Consider the following 19333-nt stretch of genomic DNA (forward strand, 5'->3'; position numbering starts at 1 on the left):
AAGTACTCTTATGGTCTCAGTAAACTAACACTGCAGTATTAACTTTGTGGATTATTAGGATTTCAGAGGTTGCCTGTATCTTCACTCATCTGTGTGAGAAAAAGAAAACAAAACTATTTTTGTCTATTTTATTTTTTTTACACCCTCTCTATAGTTTTGTGTCTTTATTTCCTTGATAATGACTGTCCTGGTAGTGGTTGCTAAAATATTTAGGGTGAAATATTATGATGGACTACAGATTATTTCCTAAAGAGATTCAGTTACTGCCACTAGAAAAGGTAGATAAAGAAATGGGTGAAACAAATATAGCGGCATGTAATTAATTGAGAATCTAAGCAAAGTTTACAGAAATTTTCATTGATCTATTCTTTCAATTTTCTGTATATATGAAAAATTTCCTACTAAAATGCTTGGGGGTAGGGAGAATATACTGAAGATTTTATTCTGAGGCAAAGGTAACATTGCAGTTAATCTTAATGTCTTAGTAATTATGTCAAAAAGTGACTATGAGCCCCTATTTTGCACCGTCTGATATTTTCTGTCTCTTTCAAGAAAAGGATGCCCATATATTCTGGTGTATTTTGTATATAAGTAGAAGACTTTGGGCTTCTTAAGTGGAAATAAGACAAATAATATTCTTATAACTCTTTCTGCACTGGAAATAATAAAGTGATGAAAGACCTTTCTTTGTTAAATACGGTTTAAAAAAAAGTCATAGAGATTTGCTGGCTTTTAGCTGAACTATAATGAGATACAATAATTATTATATTGCTCAGATGGTACTCAGTAAAAACCATCTGGAGTCTCTTGTGCAAAGCTACATAGCTAAAGCTAGTTATTTCAAGGCAAATTAGTAGCAACTTTTAATGTAGGGCAGGTTTTGACAAACTTTTTGGGCCAGATAATCTTACAAAATCTTTCTCTGTTGAAACTACTCATCTTAGTCATTGTAGCGCAAAAGCCATAGGCAACATGTAAATAAATGAGGTGGCTGTGCGCCAATAAAACTTTATTTAAGGACACTGAAATTTGAATTTCATTTGATTTTTTTTTTTAGCCATTTAAAAATGTAAAAGCCATTTTTAGTTCTCAGGCTGAACAAAAACAGGCAATGGGCCAGATTTGGCTTATGGGCTAGAGTTGGCCAACCCCCGCTGTAGGGGAGGGAGCATATGTGGTTAGATTTGGCTTCTTATAGGACCTCAGATAAATTTAGAGAATTCCTGTGGTGTTTTATAAACTTGTTCTAAAATTCCCACAAGCTTTTTGTGTCTTTGTGGTGATGGCTTTCTGATCTTAAACTCACATGCTAAAGAAAGCAAGTTAATGGGAGGTTGGATAGTTTCATGGAACTATTAAATTGTTAGCTAAGACAAGTGGCTTGATCCTGGGATTATTTCTTATCCTGCTTTGCATACTTTTTCCCTCCTCTTTCCATCTTGTTTCATTGGTTGAGGTAAATGATTTTGAGCGATTTAGGGTTGAAGTTAAAACAAATAGATGAGATATGTAGCCCTGGTTATTCAATATGTTTTGATATATTTGCTTAAAGTTAGTATATTTGAGTATTTATTAGAGGCTATTACAATTTATAAAGTTATTTTATGCTATTTTAGCATTTTTAGAAGAGCTGGTTGTCCTAGGCAATTCCAGCTGGACCCAGATTAATTTACTTTAACCAAGTTTACAATCATATTTTCTGGAGATGTGTAAATGTATAGGTCACTGTCTCTTCATTGGCCACTAAAGGGCTGGAGTACTAAAGTGGTGATTCCTTATCTTCTTTTCACTGTCTATGTGACTTGGAGCCCTTCTATTGATTAGTTATTTTCTCCTGTGGTATTTTCTTTAAAGTGGTCATAAAGTGATTTTATAAAGCTGTAATCTTAAATTTGATTTTGTTGGCTTCAAAAAGAGCATCTTATGTGTGACTTGACAGTTGGGTTTTTTATCAAAGACACCAGATGATAGTGGTCACATAGTTACTGAATGATCTGGCCTAGTAGATGCTCAGTAAATGCTTGTGGACATATTGACATTTGCCTGCATCTGGAGCTCATCTCTATGGTTCTTACTGTTGCTTAGTAATCTCACCTGGTTCTCAGTGGCTGATTGCTCACTGTAAGATCATCTTTGATAAAAGCAGAATTGAATGACAGTGCCCCCAGGAATCTCTGTTTATTCCTTTTGTCTTCACCAAAGCTAGATTACTTTAATTAAAAAATATTGTTGGGTGGGGGGTATATTAAGCTTTAACTTTTTCTTCCAATCTTTTCTTCACCATTTATCCACAGAAAGAATTTTTTCTTTCTCCATAGATATAAAGCAGTACTGCCAAAAATAAATTCAAATTTGAAAGCGAGATAAATAAAATAGTGCGTAGGCACATGAAAGAGGATCAAATAAATATAATGAAAAACCGTGAAGGACAAAAAAGAAAAAGGAAAGAAAAAGACGGATAGTGTTAGTGCTTTGCACCATTCTTCTCTAAGATCAAAGTGCTGGGTTGTATGGATTCATTGGTCTCACACCGACTCTTGGGGTTCTTGCCACTCCATTCACTCAGGAGGAAATGATACATAACTTTCTCTTTCAAGCTGGTGCTGAGGTTGGGTTATAAAGAAGGAAGGGAGAACTTTGTCCTTTAGCCATCATGAATCAAAAAGAAGACAAAATTCCTTTGCAGCCTCTTCTGTGTAAATTGAGACTGTAGCATTTTCCTACCCAACTTAAACTTATCCCTAGGAGAGACTGTGGGATCTTCATAGTTTTAGAAATCTTGTGTCGAGGTCCAGCATGACTGCTTTGCTGTTGTTTCTGAGTTCTTGTCTTGGCTGTCCCTCATCCCTACCTTTCAAGCTAAGTTTCTACAGCTGTTTATTTTTTGTTCTTCATTACATTTATCAATAACCATATAATAAAGTTAGTATCTTGAGCAGAGTATTTTTGAGTTCTCCTTATTCCCAGGTAAGTATTTTGGATATTGGTATAATAGAAAAAGCACCAAACTGAAATTAGAAGACTTCGGTTTGAATCCTGGCTCTGCCATGTAGTTTTGTGACGAAGGTGAAGTTTGTTAACCTTTGAGCCACCCTCCTGACAGTCTTATTCAGGGTCACGTGATTAACTGACAGAACCCTGAACCCAACACACATCTTCTGGTTCTACATCCAGTAAGATAAGTTGTGTGAAAAAGTGTCTTACAGAGTGTCTCCCGCTCAATAACATGAGTAGTGCTTATGCTTATTGAATCTGAATTGAGTTCTTAAAAGCGTAAAAGAGAGAAAAGAAAAAGTGAAATTAAATATAATTCTGTATTGAGTTATTGATGGTACAGTTACTAGCATACATTTATTTTCTCTTTCTCTGGCCCCTTGGGTGGGTTGCTTGGATTCTCAGATTACTTCAGTTATGGGGAGAAGAGTTTAGCTCAAGGAGCCATCTCTAGATGCCCCAAGAATGAGCAGGTAAACCTGCTCTGAGAATGAGCAGATAAATTTTATTAAGCTAAATAAAAATTGTAGTTTGCAATTTGTTTGCCGTGTAACTTTTTTCACCCTAAGGATAATGTTTTATTGACGATCAAAGGATCTAAAGAGACTGCTTTGTGATTGGACTGTGAATGTGTGGCATGGGCAACATTTTCAGGTTTATCCTGGCTCTGCACTTGTAACAATGAATTCTCAAGTATTGATTGTGGAGGGCAGCCCAGGAGATCATAAATATCTCATCAGCTTGAGGGCTGTTTTCCGACTTTCTGTTTTTCTGCTTCTTACTTCAAGTATTCACTTGGAAAAAAACTATCCTAAGGTAGGTCAGGTTACAAGCTGTCATCTTACCTAGGTATTCATATTATAGGAATGTGTTTTATTTGTGAGTTTTCTGGAAGCACAGGGCCAAGAAACCATAAACTAGCTCTTCAGGGCTTCTAATATCCCTCTTTTCATTCTGAATTAATTTATCTCCTTACTTGGTTATGGACAGCTAGGATCATATATGTGTAGAGATTAAAACAGATTAATTACATCTTTGTATAGTTCCCCAACCATTCCTTAGCATTTACAAAATTCCTTTAGCTCTTGCAAGTTCCTGAAGGAGTTTTATGATGCCCCAGAGCTCTTAGTTTTGCTGTTTAAGATTCATTTCCTGGCTTTAGTCTACACTTATTTTTATATGTGAAATAACTTCAACCTGCAGCATTTTTGTTGTGTTGTCTGTGCATGCTTAGTACTTCATTAGACTCAATAACTTGTCAGTCATTTAATTAATTTATTCATTCATCATTTAACATGTTATTGAGCCACTAGTAGAGGAAGGGCTCTGTAGGTGCTGGGAACACCCATCTGAATGACATGCTCTCTCTGCCCTTGAATACTTCATAGTCCTTTTAAAATTATTTTATTTGAAGCTACTTTTAGACACACAGAGAAGTTACATGTGCGGAGTTTCCGTATATCCCTCCCGCAATCTTCCTTGGTGTTAACATTCTACGTAACTGTAGTACAGTTATCAGAACCTGGAAATTGCTTAGCATTAGTATAATACCATTGAACTGAAGACCTTATTTAACTTTCACTAATGTCTTACTACATTTGGGCTGCTATAACAAAGTACCATAGACTGGGTGGCTTATAAACAACAGAAATTTGTTTCTCACAGTTCTGGAGGCTGGAAGTCCGAGATCAGGGTGCCAGCATGTTTGAGTTCTGGTGACATCCCTCTTCTGGACCGCCGGCTTCTCCTTGTATCCTCCCATGGCTGAGAGCAGAGAAGGGGAAAGCAAGCTTCCAGTCCAACACCACAAGATTCATTTTATCCTTCCCCTTTCCTCTATTTGTAACTTCTTTCTTCAACAGTGAAAAACTCAGTTCTTGGGTTGTTTAAAATATATTTATATTTGCTTATTTTTATTCAATTGTAGAACGCACATAGTTTAGTTTCAGAATTTGTAACCCATATCCCTGTGAGAAACACATTTACTGACTAAAGTTTTGTCTTTAAAGTGTATTGGCAAGATACTGTTTTCCAAAGTTGCTTAGGTCAGTTCTCTTCTTTCATACCTCCTTACATGTGATTGTGTTACTCATTTGTAATACAGTTAGGTTCATTTGATTCACTTTGCGTGCTGTTTTGGGTCCTACTGGTTGATTTGGACTGTTTGTTTTTAGGGTACGTGAGAGTTTGTGGCCTATTGCTCTGGTTCTCAGGGTCACACTAAAAAGATGTAGTCTTCACCCTGCTGTTTTCTTTGCCCACTTCTTTCCCACTCACCTTATTTCTTTATTGTTGGATGTGTATCTTCAGTGTGCATTTATAGGATAGGGGTTGCTGGATGGAAAGGCTTATGTTTATGTAGTTTCCCTCCAGAAAACATATACCAATTTGCATTCCCTTCAACAATGTCTTAGACTTACTGTTTCCTCAACAGAATATATTGTCTTAGTTTTTGAAATTTTGCCAGTCAAATAGGTGAGAAATAGTATTTCAGTGTTGTTTCACTTTATTTTACTAACAGTGAGTGTGTTTGAGCATTTTTCATAGGGTATTTTTGTCTGTTCTTTAGTGAATTGTCTGTTCAAATCTTTTCTGTTGGGTTTTTGTCTGTCTTTCACTTCTAAAAAGTTCTTTATGTGTCTATTATATCTTTTGCAAATATTTTCTCCCTCTTCTATCAGTTTTCTTTTAATATTATGGGTTTTAAAAAAATTATGCAAAGCTTATTTTTATCCAGTCAAATTTATCAGTCTTTTCTTTTATTCCCTCAGGACTTTGAGTCATAGTTAGAAAACCTTTCTCTACACCAAGTTTAAAGAAGAATTCTACCCAGTTGTCCCAGGACCATTTATTAAAAAGTCTACTTTTAGCTCAGTGGTTTGAGATGCCACCTGTGTCATATATTATTTTCCTTATGTATTTAGAACTTGCTAGTCTGTATTCTATTGCCTGTAGGTCAGTAACCACACTCTTTTAATTAGAGAAGCTTTGTAGTATGTTTTAATGTCTGATGGGGCTAGTTCCCCCCTTTTTCAGTTATTTGTTTTTCCATGTGAATCTTAGTATTAACTTGTTTCATTCCATAAAAAAAAGCTAGTTGATGTTTGTATTAGGATTGCATTGAATTTGTAGGTCAAGCTATGGTGAAATGCCATGTTGAGTTTTCCTATCCAAAAACGGGATGTTTTTCCATTTATTCATGTTTACTTATGTGTCCTTCAGGAGTGTTCAAGAATTTTCCTTCTAGAGATTTTCTCATTCTTGTTACATTTATTCCTATGCATTTAATCTTACAGACATATATTGAACTCTATACCCTGATAGTCAAAAATATATTCATTCTTCTTATGTGCCTTGGCATATTCTCAAAAATTCATCATATATTAAGATCACAAAGAAAACATATATCCGATTAAAATGCAATAAAACTATAGTTTACAAACAGAAACGAAGAACAGAAAGACTCTCACCTGGAAATTTAAAACTTCCTATTAAACAACTCCTGAGTAGAAGGGGAAATACAAACTGAAATTAAAGAAATTTTTTAAAATGACAGTAAAAATACTATATACCAGGATTTATGGCCTGCATTCATGATCAGAGGAAAACTAGTTATAATAAACACATCAATTTAAATGAAAAAATAAAATTAAATGAGTTAAATTTCCAGCTTAAGTGATAAAAAGAACAACAAATAAATCAAAAGAATGCACTGATGTTGTGTTCAATGTATATAGAGGAAATACTTAAGACAATTGGATTTAAAAAATGGAGAGGCAAAGGGACTTAAGTGGGGGCTGGCCCAATGGCCAAGTGGTTAAGTTCACGCTCCACTTCGGCAACCCAGGGTTTCCCAGGTTCTGATCCTGGGCATGGGCCTAGCACTGCTCATTAGGCCTTGCTGAGGCGGCGTCCCACATAGCACAACTAGAATATACAACTCCGTACTGGGGGTGCTTTGGGGGGAGCTAGAGGGGAGAAGAAGAAGGGGGGAAAAACCAATAAAACCCCAGAAGATTGGCAACAGATGTTAGCTCAGGTGCCAATCTTTTTTAAAGAAAAGGAACTTAAGTGAAAGGAATGTTGTGTTATACTTAGAGCAACCACTGAGAAAACCAGAGTGATATATTCAAAACGCTATAAATAAATCAGTATGGAATCCTAAAAACTGTTCAGATAACCCATAGGAAGACAAGAGAAACAGAGCTAGAAACAGAAAAGAAATTAAAAAAAAAAAAATCCTATGCCTGCCATTAATCACATGGCTTACAGTAGACAAGATACTGATTCTATCTCAAAATCTTTTTTCCCTCTTCATTTTTGGCTGAGAGTGATAACAACAGCTGTAAACAAACATGCTACTATAAGCATTCTGTACATGCTCGCGTACCTCTTCACAAGTTTCTCCGAGTTTGCACATGCCCAGGGATATACACAGACTTTCCTAGTTATGGATAATTTTAAGGGAATGAATTTCTGGGCTGCAGTTGCCATTTGTATTCTCTCCTTGCATAGGAAAGTTCTCTTCCCTCTCCTTCATCTCCTTGAAATAGCTTCCTCCCACTCGCCAGAGGACTCTTCAGATGGTGCAGTGCCCAGAGCATAGCTCTGTGGGACAACACACCAAAGGACTACTGAATGAGTCTTTCCAAGGAAGCCTTTGTTACTGATGAATGAAAGGACCCTAAGATGTGGGGCTTCCCTGTCTTTAGTCATATTTTCTGTTAACAGTGAAGTGTCACATAAGAAATGGGGTATATAGGACCTTAGGAGGCTCTGAAACCAGATATTTCAGCAAGGTAGGAGTGATGGCAATATTCTCTCTTTTAACAATCTCTTCTCCTCCATTCCACAAACACTGTCAAATAATGTACTGCTTTTGAGAGAGTGCGTGATGAAAGGAGGTCTCTGGAGAAAAAATATTGAATGCTTAAAATGATGCTCACACATATACACACATTTTTAAATGTAAGCACTACTCTTCAGCAAGAAGTGATAGGAAAAGTATTTCAAAATGGATGCCAGCTAGTCAGAGTCAACCACAGTGCATTTACCTGTTCATGTCATCCCTCTCTTCAGTTCTGCTCAATACTCAGGACCCAGTACAGGAGGGCTCATTAACTTGGAACAAACAGCAACTTTAAATAGCCACAGCTACATGCTAATGACTCTTGTTTTGTTTTTCCCAATGCTTCTTTTCTAGTATACCGTAAAGTGCAGATTTTAAGTTTATATTTTCATAAATTTTGATAAATTTGCTTGACCCTAAATAAGGCATGGAATAGTCCCATCATCCGAGAAAGTTGCCTTAAGCTACTTTCCTTTCAAAACTTCCCACCCGGAAGCAACTACTATTCTGATTTCTCTCACCATAAATTACTTTTGCTTGTTGTAGAACTTCATATAAATGTAATCATAAGTATGTACTTTTTTGTGTCTGCCTTCTTTTACTCAACATTTAATATGTGAGATTTTTCCATGATGTGCTATGTATTAGTAGCTCTTTCCTTTGTATTGTTGCGTAGTATTTCATTGTGCAAATACACAGTGATTTGTTTACTCATTTCCCTGTTGATGAACATTTGGATCATTTCTAGGCTAGTATGAATAAGGTTGTTATGAACAACAGCAACAAGAAAGTATGAAGAAGGAAATTATAAAGATGAAAGCAGAAGTTAATGAGAAAAGCATTAGATCTAATTAATCAAATCTTTAAAAAAACTTCTATCTCATTAAAAAATACATTATGACCAACTGGGGTTTGTTCCAGGAATGCAAGGTGGATTCAATATTAGAGACTTTGTTAGTATCATATACCACGTTAATAAGTCTAAGGAAACCATATCTCCAAAGCTATCATTATGATAAGATTATTTCTAAAGCTAGTGTCATATATAATGGGGACACCTGAGAAACATTTCTACTGAGATCAGGAACAAGGCAAGGATGCCCACTATTTCTACTACTTTCCACATTGTATTAGAGGTTCAATGTAATTAGAGGCTTAAGGAGGGTAAAGAAGAAGCAAAACTATGTTTATTTGCAAATAACAGCGTATCTGGAAAACCTCAAAGAATCAATGATTAAAATCAAATAAAGAATTCGGTCTAGTAGCAGGATATAAAATTACATGCAAAAATCAATACCCTTCATAGAATCAAACAGGAAGTAAATAGAGGACATAATGGCAGATAAAATCCCTTTTATTACAATGTCATAGTAATTTATCAGATGATATGCTTTTCTTCTTACTGCTTTTGGCTTTCCCTAAACCAGTTGTGGTGCTCTTCCCAGGGAACATTGGGCAATGTGGTTAGATATTTTTGATTGTCACATTGATGTGTGTGTGGGCGCTATGGGGTAGAGGCCAGGGATGCTGCTAAATACAGCACAGCCCCTGACAGCAAAGAGTTCTTCAGTTCAAAATGTCATTAGTGCTGAGATTGAGAAGCCCTTCATAAACATGTCTGACTTCCAGTGCCTTTGTTTAGAATTGTGGGTTGGTGGGGTTTCTGTACCTTTCATTAATACATTAATTAATTACTCAAGTTTAAGGGTTAACTTAAATTTGAGTAATAACAAAGAATAGTAAAAGAAGAAGCACTTTTCTTAGTAATGGACAGTGATGGAAATAACTTATTTTACATAGCACTGAATAGTACACAAAGTTTCCTAGACTTCTTATTTGATCTTCTTAATATTTTTATGAGATAAATGTAATAGGTATTCTTATCCCTATTTAACTGAAAAAGGAACTTAGCTGTTTATTCTAAGCTTCAGGGACTAAATCACTTATGATAGATGGGTAGTTAGTTACGGAGTGAATGCTTTGTTCAGTGATCTTACCTGCGTTGTCTTTTCCAAAAGCTCATTTTAATGCCAGCTAAATACTAGAAGGATAAGTCCTGGGTATGGAAAGTTGATACCTAGTCCATATTTTTCTTTAATTGTTATCTTGTTAACTTCAAATCAGTGCTTCCAATAGAACTTTCTGTGATGATGGAAATGTTCTATTAACAGTTTGTGGTGTTCAGTATAGTAGCCACTAGCCACATGTGGCTATTTAAATTTACATTAATTAAGATGAAGTAAAAGTTAAAATCCAGTTCTCTTCAGTTACACCAGCCACATTTCACGTGCCCAGTATCCTTGGATTATCTTCTAATCAGTAGTTCCCAAAGGAACTTTACTAAATCAGTAGCATTTTTGTTTAATTGTAAAATGGAGATTGTCTGGGTCTATCTTAGCTTCTGCCCATTACTGGAGCTTTGGTCACGGTTACTTAAGCCCTGTGGGAAAGGAGGACATTGTTTTTTAATTTCTCAGTAGGAAGTGAATGATTGTCTATCCCCATGTTGATATCCCTCAGCCAGTTTCTTTCACTCACACCTTGGCCATTAGCTGAGTGTGTGTTGTTAATGTGCCAGCTCCTGGAGTCCTGATAGGAATGGAATGCCTGTTTGTGCAGTGGGAGGGCACGTCCCTGGGTGCACCCTGCATTGGTGTGCTTTCAGTTCTCCCGTTCCATCTCCTTTAATTGCAGCCGTTGGCTTCCACTAGACTTTCAAGTTACCTTCTGTGACCACTGAGGGAGTTGGAGTTCTTAAAACCTCCCTGCCTCTTTGGGAACCCTGGGAATTCTCCCAACAGGTGTATATCTCTGTGTATGTGTGAGTGTGTGCGCGTGCGCGCGTGTGCTCGCACACCTGTGTGTGTGTGTAGCGGGAAGGTGGGCCCTACCACGTGGTATAATGTTTCTGACATTTACATTTGGTGCATAGAAACACTGCATAAGGAGTTCTGTAGTATTGTAGAGTTTTCAGTTATATTATGCTTTACCTTTTGTTGGTAGGTGAACTTGGAAACCTTACTGCTCTTTATTGCAATATATCCATGGGAAAGTGTTTCCCAACTTAGTTATTTAATGTTACCTGAAAATTTGGGAGGTATTGTTTGTATATTAGAGCCCATGTATGTATTTAAAAAGTTAAAATTTCTCTAGTTTTTAATTTCCAAGTCAGTTTATTTCTTGCACATTAAAAGAGAAGAAAAATATTTAACACTTATACATTGTGCCTGTCATAAGGTAGCAGGAAGAAAAAGTCCATTTTGCTTTGATGATTTAGAAAGACTTTAGATGGATTGTTTTCATAAAGTAATTTAACTGTGGTTTGAACTTTTCCCTGCCATTTCTAGTTTAATATCCTTTTATCACAGTTCTATCCTCAATTTATCTTTGTGGTTTAATTAATTTTACTCTCTGACTAAAATGGTGAGATGAAAACAGTTAAATTGTAAAGTTGTAGGTTGAAGCAGTCATGAAACAAAAAGATATAATACTGGACGTTTTCTTCTTTTGGAACTTCCAGTTTTCTGAATAGATAATTATGGAGTTTATAGCTTATTCTGCATGTCTTAGAGTAGCATAGATTTAGTTATATCTTTCCCCACCCTTGCCCATCCAGTTATATTTTGGTTTGCAAAGCAATTGAGGGTATTACTAATGTATTTTTGTTTGTTTGTTTATTTTCAGAGGGAAGTGTAACATTTCCCATTTTTCTGACATATTTGCTGCTAGAGAGTTTAAAGCCCGAGTGGATTCATTTTTCTACATATTAGGCTACAACCCTGAGACAAGGTAAGTGAGTCACTTGGGCCCACTCAGTGAGAACTTTTACTTTTCTCACTTGTATGTGTGTGTGTTTACATATCTGGGCATATACTAATACGATTTTAAAAAACGACCTTAAAATCCTATAGTAAATCTTTTTGGAAGGAGTTCTAGTTAATGTCTTTCGTGTCTAAAGCATCTTATTGTCTGTACTTTATTTTTTTAAGAAAGGAAAACTGAGAAAATTTGGGTTTAGAGAGGGCAAGATAAAGACATATGTTTAGTTGATCTGTGTTTTGAACTTATGAATTGGCAGATTATTACCTTAATGCAGATCATTACCTTAATGCACATTCTCTCAAGCCTCCCGTGTTACCGTATTGTAAACACTGGCACATTAAGGAAAGTTTGTTGGTTAGTCATTTGTTTTGTTCACTTAGTAAAACCCGAGGAACACTCACTGAAATATTTCTAGTAAGACCACTAGTAGGAGATGCATACATCCGGTTCTCAACCATCTTGGTAAGACTTATGTAACAGGAAGAATTATTTTTTAAATGAAAAACAGTCAAAATAATTTACCAGAATTCTTTGTTTTTGTCTGTACATAATTTAACTTAGACATGGAAGAACTTCTGTAAAGGTATACACGTTTGTATTTATCCTGTACCAAACGTGTTTCATTAAGGGTTTTAAACATGTTAGCAGGTGATCGAGTAGTCTCTGCTCAGGACACCCAAGGCATAATCTACAAATATGAGGATTTAGAAAGAAATTAAAGATACTTGGCTCAAGGAAGTTAGTGGAAGAACTACATTAAGTGTAATTGCAAGATGGGTATTGTTTTAGTGAAAATGTTTCCCTAGAGGATGCCGAGAAATTATATGTAAAATTTAAAATGTTGCTGTTTAGACAGTCAACTTAGGGTTAATAAAAGGCAACATATTCTTTTTTGTGGCTGTAAGAGATTGCATAAAGCTCTATTGGGGCATATATGTTAGTGTCTCTATTTACTAGACAGCAGTAATAGGGCTAATAATGTAATGGTCACCTTTTTGCTTACCTTTTTTTCTTTAGAAAACAGTGAATTTGAGCTTTTATTTTTCTTTCAAAAGTATGCCCTTTCCCAATGACAAAGCTGATCGATGGTAATATTTCAAAAGCATCTTACATTTTGAAATGTTTATTTCATATGCACATTTATTGACTGCCTGGTCATATCTTCCTGTTGCCCAAGTGAAGAGTGGAACACTTGAACTTGGGTTTCTGTCTAGATACAAAGGAGCCTTTTGTTTCAGTGATGCCCTGTTTATTAAACTATCTGATAACAGTTGTCATATTGCACAAGTTAGATTGTATTAGCAAATTGACTAAATAGCTTTTGTGTTTCAAATGTTTAGCTCTTGAATTCATAACAGTCAACCAAATTTATTTTTTACTGGTTTTGGTTATGCATCTGTTTTTGCTAAGTGTGTATTAAAAGTGATATATAACTTAGCTCTGTAAAGTAGAGACTCATGCAAGTTCCCGTTTCATTATTCATTGTGTGTTGCTGGCGGTCATTCAGAATGATACTTCCCATCAATTTTGTTTTAAAATGTGGGTCAGGTATACAGTACAAGGATGTTATTTTTCTCTCACCTGAAAAAGCAACACAAAGAGGTGCCTATACCAGTGCATTTATAGGATTTGCATCCTGAATCACTTCTTGTAATGCTTTGACTTTCCGAGTCACCATTTACTTGTTTCTGTGCTTGTGTTCCCATGTCCAGCTTGTGCTTGGTGTATTGTAAGTGTTTGAGGGATATTGGATGACTTGAACAAACATTTGAACGTCTGCCTCAAGTAAAGTTTGTGGCAGATCTCAAACTTCTCACAAAGTGCGTGTAAAACTTTGCAGCAGTGGAGCCAGTGTGGCCGCTTGCCCTAGCTCACTGGTTTCACCCTGAACTCCATTTTATACCTCTGAAGTTTGGGGTTGTGTGTACAGTTCCTACCGCTTCTCAAATGATGAATTAACAGAGAGTAGAAAAACTGTGTTTCCTCCATCTGGCTTATGTGCAACCCGATCCTTAGAATACTCAGGGTACACACCCTTGCAGAATTTACCTCCGTTTCTGTCTTTGTTTCAAGTTTGTGGGGAATGTGGCCATGTGATGAACTGGTTTCTGGTATAATTCTGCTCATTTGAATGAGCGGGACTAGCGTCTAATTGTGGCTGCATGGGGCTGTGTGCTGACTCTTAGTGCCCTGAGTCATTGGAAAGGAAATGTCACACTGTTAGTAATAATCCTGTGAGATAGTGCATATATCTGTAAGAGCGTAAGTTAAATAATGGTGATTCTGTGACTATAAACTGTCATGACTTTCCCCTCCCCTTAAATAATGCAGGAATTTTACTCTAAGTGAGCAGTTGAAATTGGAGCTTCAGATGGATTTATTTCTGATAGTAGTTAAAAGTTGATTTATGTAATATTCCATAACTTATTTAGCGTATTAGCCAGCACTGAAAGGTGGAGTTTTTTATCATGTTTATTGCATAGGTCCTTTTCGAAAAACCCCAGTATTTGGCTACTATTTTATTTTCCCCCTAACCTGGTTATTATATTTCTGAATGTTGTGTGTTGTCAGAGGTCTGGTTGTCCAGAACTTTTTGGTTTTGATGGTATTACTTTATTGAAGACATGTATGATAGTGGGAAACAGATTTTTCTATACTCTTTGGTTCATTGCCTTTAAAATTTGGGGAGGGTGGATTTCTTGGTAATTGGCATGGAATTACTATGTTATTAGGTATAAATTTATATTTCATTAATTTTTTTCTACCCAGAGTACTGATCATTAGTACTAATAAAGCATCCACAATAATCCAGATCTATAATCTCTCATCTTCAATTCTGAAATCTGAAAGCTCTGAAAATAAAAAAAATTTTATGCTAAGCTTGGTGCTCAAACACATTTGATGGTCAAACTTGACCTGAACTGATGTGAGGCTATTTATATTCCTAATTTAGTTCACTCTCTTGTGAATTTGTGCAACTTTTACCACAGAAGTACCAATTCAATAGAAGAGAGGTTATTGCTCAGACACTGCAGGGTATTACATACTATGTGGTGTATTCGCTATTAGTACCTTTCTAAATCCAAAAAGTTCTAAATGCTGAAAATCCTCTGACCCTAAGAGTCTTAGCAAAGGATTGTGACACTGTATTTTTGCTTGCCATGACATGAAAGGAACACAATTGGGTGAAAAATTTGGGGGCAGATGCGTCTAGCTTCAAGTAGGATACAAGCTACAAGAGGCTGACAAATGAGAAACTTGAATCTAATGCTGGCCTCAACTTGAACCCTTAGGTAATTGGGCTTTGCTTTTGGAGTTTGTTTTGACATTTCTGCCCTTAGGGAGTGTTCACTTTCGCTATATGAACAAGATTCATCTCAAATTTACTTCTGCAGACAGCATACTCTGCAACATAGTGTCATTATGTTCTTATTTTGTTTAAAGGATCTGATCCAGTCTGGTTAGAAACTAAATCAACTCAGTATTTTTCAGCTCAGAGATCTTAGTATGTAAAGCCAATTAGACCTTATATACATCTGACCAAAACACCAGTATCCGTGGTTGAACTAAAGTAGGTTGGGCTTAGCTTATAAATAGAGACTAGCATGGAGACATGGTTACATTCATCCTTTTACTATCCTTAGTTGCTTTTTCGTTTGTCCAGTACACATTGCCATTTAATCTGACTGCTCGATCCTTTTGTTAAGATCGACAACCTGGAAAGATCTCCCCTCTTGGACCCAGGAAGCCTGGGTTCTGGTCCTCTGCTACCACTTCATCTTTGTGTCTGTGGGTAAGGCTTGTACTTCCTGAACTCTGTTTCCACCTCAGTAAAATGGGGATGGCAAAAGCTACCCTGTACGTAGCTTTTGTTAACTGTCAGGTTTTTTGTTGCTTCTTGGGAATTGCAGCAATAATTATAAATTTCTTTTGAGGAAAAGGTTGAAAAATATCCAAGTTTTTTTGTTTTTAAACCTTGTGAAATCTTAAATCGAAAAGCAAAACATAAACTACTTCCCAAGATATCTTGATTCTACCAGACCATTAACCACCTGGTTGATTGTGCTGACATATGGAAGTCTGAGCACTGGGGATTCTTGACTCTGCTTGGAATATTGATTGTAAAATTCATAGAAAATATGTAACAGTTACTAAAAATGTAGATAAATTTCTTCATTGACCTTAATGAAACTGACCCAACAATTATAATGAATATGTAAGTGATATTGATGTGAAATAATACATTTCTACAGTCAGAATATTTCAGTGAAAAATCTGAGAGAACCAAAATTGAAAAAAAATTTTATTGGGAAAAATAGATTTGGGCTTTTTATAGCAAATGAGTTTATCCCCTATAGTGTGTAGGTTTTATTGAAGTTTTGATAGTCCTTTTTCCCATCTTCCCATCCCCCCACCTCAGCAGGTTCAGCCTGTTGGCCAGTGCCGTTTTTACTGTACTTTCTGACCCTTTCTGAGTGTGTATCTTTCTGGGTGTATAGTTTTCCTTACCTTTCTGCCTCAGGCCAGTGAGTTAGGAGGGGAAGGAAGTAGTGGTGAGTGGAGTCCCAGTAAGAACAAAAGATTCCATAGTGACCCTTTGGGAGGAGATGTCTTTATCTTTAAATTATTAAGCATGAAGTTTCCCAGGGACCAGTCCATTTGTTTCCCCTTGCTTAATTAGAGTTCTTTAGTCCCTAAAGTGCATTTAGGGGTGGTGAAGAAAATTATTATTTAAAATGTAGCATTTTGTTTTGATGCTCACTGATCTTTCTTTCCTTCTCTCTTTCTCTCTAATACTATCTTATAAAATCTTCAATGGTCTCTTCAGAGGCTTGGTCTGCAACATGAAACATCTAGTTATGTTCTTGGTCCTTTGCTTCGTGAACATGAGTCTTCTCTTGCTCATCAGGTAGAAAACAAGTTGAGGGCTCAGATCTGCTTTTATCACCCAGGATAGAAGGTTCGTGATTGCCTCTGGTCACCTGCTATGACCTGGGCCCTCTTTGCTTTTCTTCTTCTGCGGAGTTTCTTTTAGCAATACAATCATGCGTCACTTAATGACAAGGATACGTTCTGAGAAATGCATTGTTAGGTGATTTGTTGTTGTACGAACATTATAGAGTGTACTTAAACAAACCTGGATATTATAGCCTACTATGCACCTAGGCTATATGGTACTAGTTTTACAGGACCACCGTCGTGTATGGGGGTCTGTTGTTGATCCTGATGTCTTTATGCAGCACATGACTGTATTGAGGCTTAAGGACATTTATCGCTACATTTAGTAGCAGTTGTAAACTGAGATACTTGCAAGGAATTATATTTAATCTCTCCCTGACTGACTGTGGCAATAATGTTACTAATAATAGCTACAGTTAGTGAGTACTACGTGCCTGGCACTGCTCTGAGTGTTTCACTTGCATAATTCATTTTATTTTACTGTGTTTTAAACAATTTCAACCTTATGGAACAGTTGCAAGTACAGTAGAAGACCTTTTCTTAACTGAACCATTTGAAATATGTTGTCACTGTGAGGCTGTATCATACTCTCAATACTTTATGTATTTTCTGTGAACAAGGACATTTTCTTACGTAACCATGATAAAGTCCTCAAAATCAGGAAATTAACGATGAAATGTTATTAGCATACAATTCTCAGACTCCAGTCAAATTTTATCAGTTTTCCCAATAAAGACCTTTAAGCAAAAGGATCCAGTTCAGCATTCTGGATTTAGTTGTCATGTCAGTTTAGTCTCCTTCACTTGGGAACAGCTTCTCAGTCTTTCCTTCACTTCATGACTTTGGTACTTTTGAGAAGTATAGGCTAATTATTTGGTAGACTGTCCCTCAGTTTGCATTTATGATGTTTCCTTATTATTAGATTTAGATCTTGTATCTTTGACAGGGAAAGCTCAGAAATCAGCTGGGGTTTTTTTTTTTCATTTTTTTCCCTGCATCTTATTAGGTGGTACACAATTCTAGTTTGTTCCAATGCTGTTAATGTTCACTTTGCTTAATTGAATAAGTTGCTGTCTGCCAGGCTTTGCAATTGTAAAATTTCTCTTATTCCTTTTATAATTAATGACCACTTTCTGGGAGGTTGCTTTGAAACTATGTAGATATCGTCTTTCTCATCAAACTTTAATTTATTCATTTATATTTATCAGGATGGACTAATGGCTTCCTATTTCATTCAGTTGTTTATAATCTGTTACCATCAGCATTCATTTTGAGGTCCGATTGTCCCAGATTTTGGGGAATGATACTTAGAAACCAAGATCTGGTGCTAGATGTGCTCATTACTTTGTATCACTGCTCGCAGGCCTTCTGAGTGTGTGTGTGTGTGTGTGTGTGTGTGTGTGTGTGTGTATGAGAGAGAGAGAGAATGCACACTTGTACATCTATGTTTCTTTATCTGTATATCTGTGTTCATACCAAATTCTCTAGTTCTAAAACCACAGAGTTCCTGCTACTTTTCCCCCCTTTTTCCTTATTTATAATTCTTCATCTTTAATGGTGAAAAATCTTGTTTCATTATCCTTCATACCTTTCTTCCACTTTCCTGTCACTGATTCTGCTCTCTCCCATACATGGATGGGCTTTTTTTTTTTTAAGATTTAAAAAAATTTTTCCTTTTTCTTCCCAAAGCCCCCTGGTACATAGTTGTGTATTTTTAGTTGTGGGTCCTTCTAGTTGTGGCATGTGGGACACCACCTCAGCATGGCTTGATGAGCGGTGCCACGTCCACATTCAGGATCCCCAACTGGTGAAACCCCGGGCGGCCGAAGCTGAGTGCGCAAACTTAACCACTTGGCCACGGGGCTGGCCCCATGGATGGGTTTTGACATCTTGAGTTGTATCTTTAGTAGATTTAGCATTTGATATTTCTTAATGTGGCCTCAGGGAACCAAATTTGTAACATCATCTGTTCAAGGTGCATGGGAGAACAACTACTACCATGTAGTGAACGCTTACTCTGTGCTAGATTGTTTAATCTATTCAATTCCCATGAAAGTTCAGTGAGGTTGGTATTATCTTTATTTTATAAATGAGGAAATTGGTATTATGTTAAATAACCACCTAAGTCATATAGTTAGTAAACAGGAAACCACAAGCCTATTTGACTCCAAAGCTTGTGCTCTTAACTTCTATAATTTCATCATAGGTTGATTCATATACAACTTAATTTTCTTTTGGCTGTGTTGGAAAATACCTTTTAGGTTTTCTAATGAAGAAAAAAATATGTGCTCACTAGAGAATAACTTGACAAATACAGAAGTTAAAGAAGCAAACTGAAAAAATACATAATTCTATAACCCATGTTTGTGTTTTTCTTTGACTATACATCTTTGTGGGCATTGAAAGAAAGAGGATCTAGATTGTCACTTTTCAGCTGAAGTATAAAAATTTATGTTGAAAAAAGATGATCACAATGTTATTTAGCATAACCAAATACTGGAAAAATCAGAAATGTTCAACAATATGAGAATAAATTATGGGCCATCCGTATGATGGCATGCAAGGTGCTCATTACAAATATTTTTGTAAATATTTAATGACATGGTATTATGTTCATAATGGAAGATGAACTAATAAAGGAATGCATGATTATATGCATATTATGTATAAACAATATTTTAATTATAATCTTAATACATACACATACAC

At 36.2% G+C, this 19333-nt stretch overlaps 1 protein-coding gene across 3 annotated transcripts in view; it reads left to right on the forward strand.

The window, feature by feature from the left end:
- RERE (arginine-glutamic acid dipeptide repeats) overlaps nt 1–19333 on the forward strand; it is a 404029-nt gene that overhangs the window by 229211 nt on the left and 155485 nt on the right. For all 3 annotated transcript variants that reach the window (XM_046660504.1, XM_046660507.1, XM_046660505.1), the window contains one exon: nt 11528–11632. In XM_046660504.1, the coding sequence (XP_046516460.1) occupies nt 11528–11632 (105 nt within the window). The remainder of the gene's footprint in view (nt 1–11527; nt 11633–19333) is intronic.

Source organism: Equus quagga, chromosome 5, assembly GCF_021613505.1.
Source record: "Equus quagga isolate Etosha38 chromosome 5, UCLA_HA_Equagga_1.0, whole genome shotgun sequence".
Classification (NCBI taxonomy): Eukaryota; Metazoa; Chordata; class Mammalia; order Perissodactyla; family Equidae; genus Equus; species Equus quagga.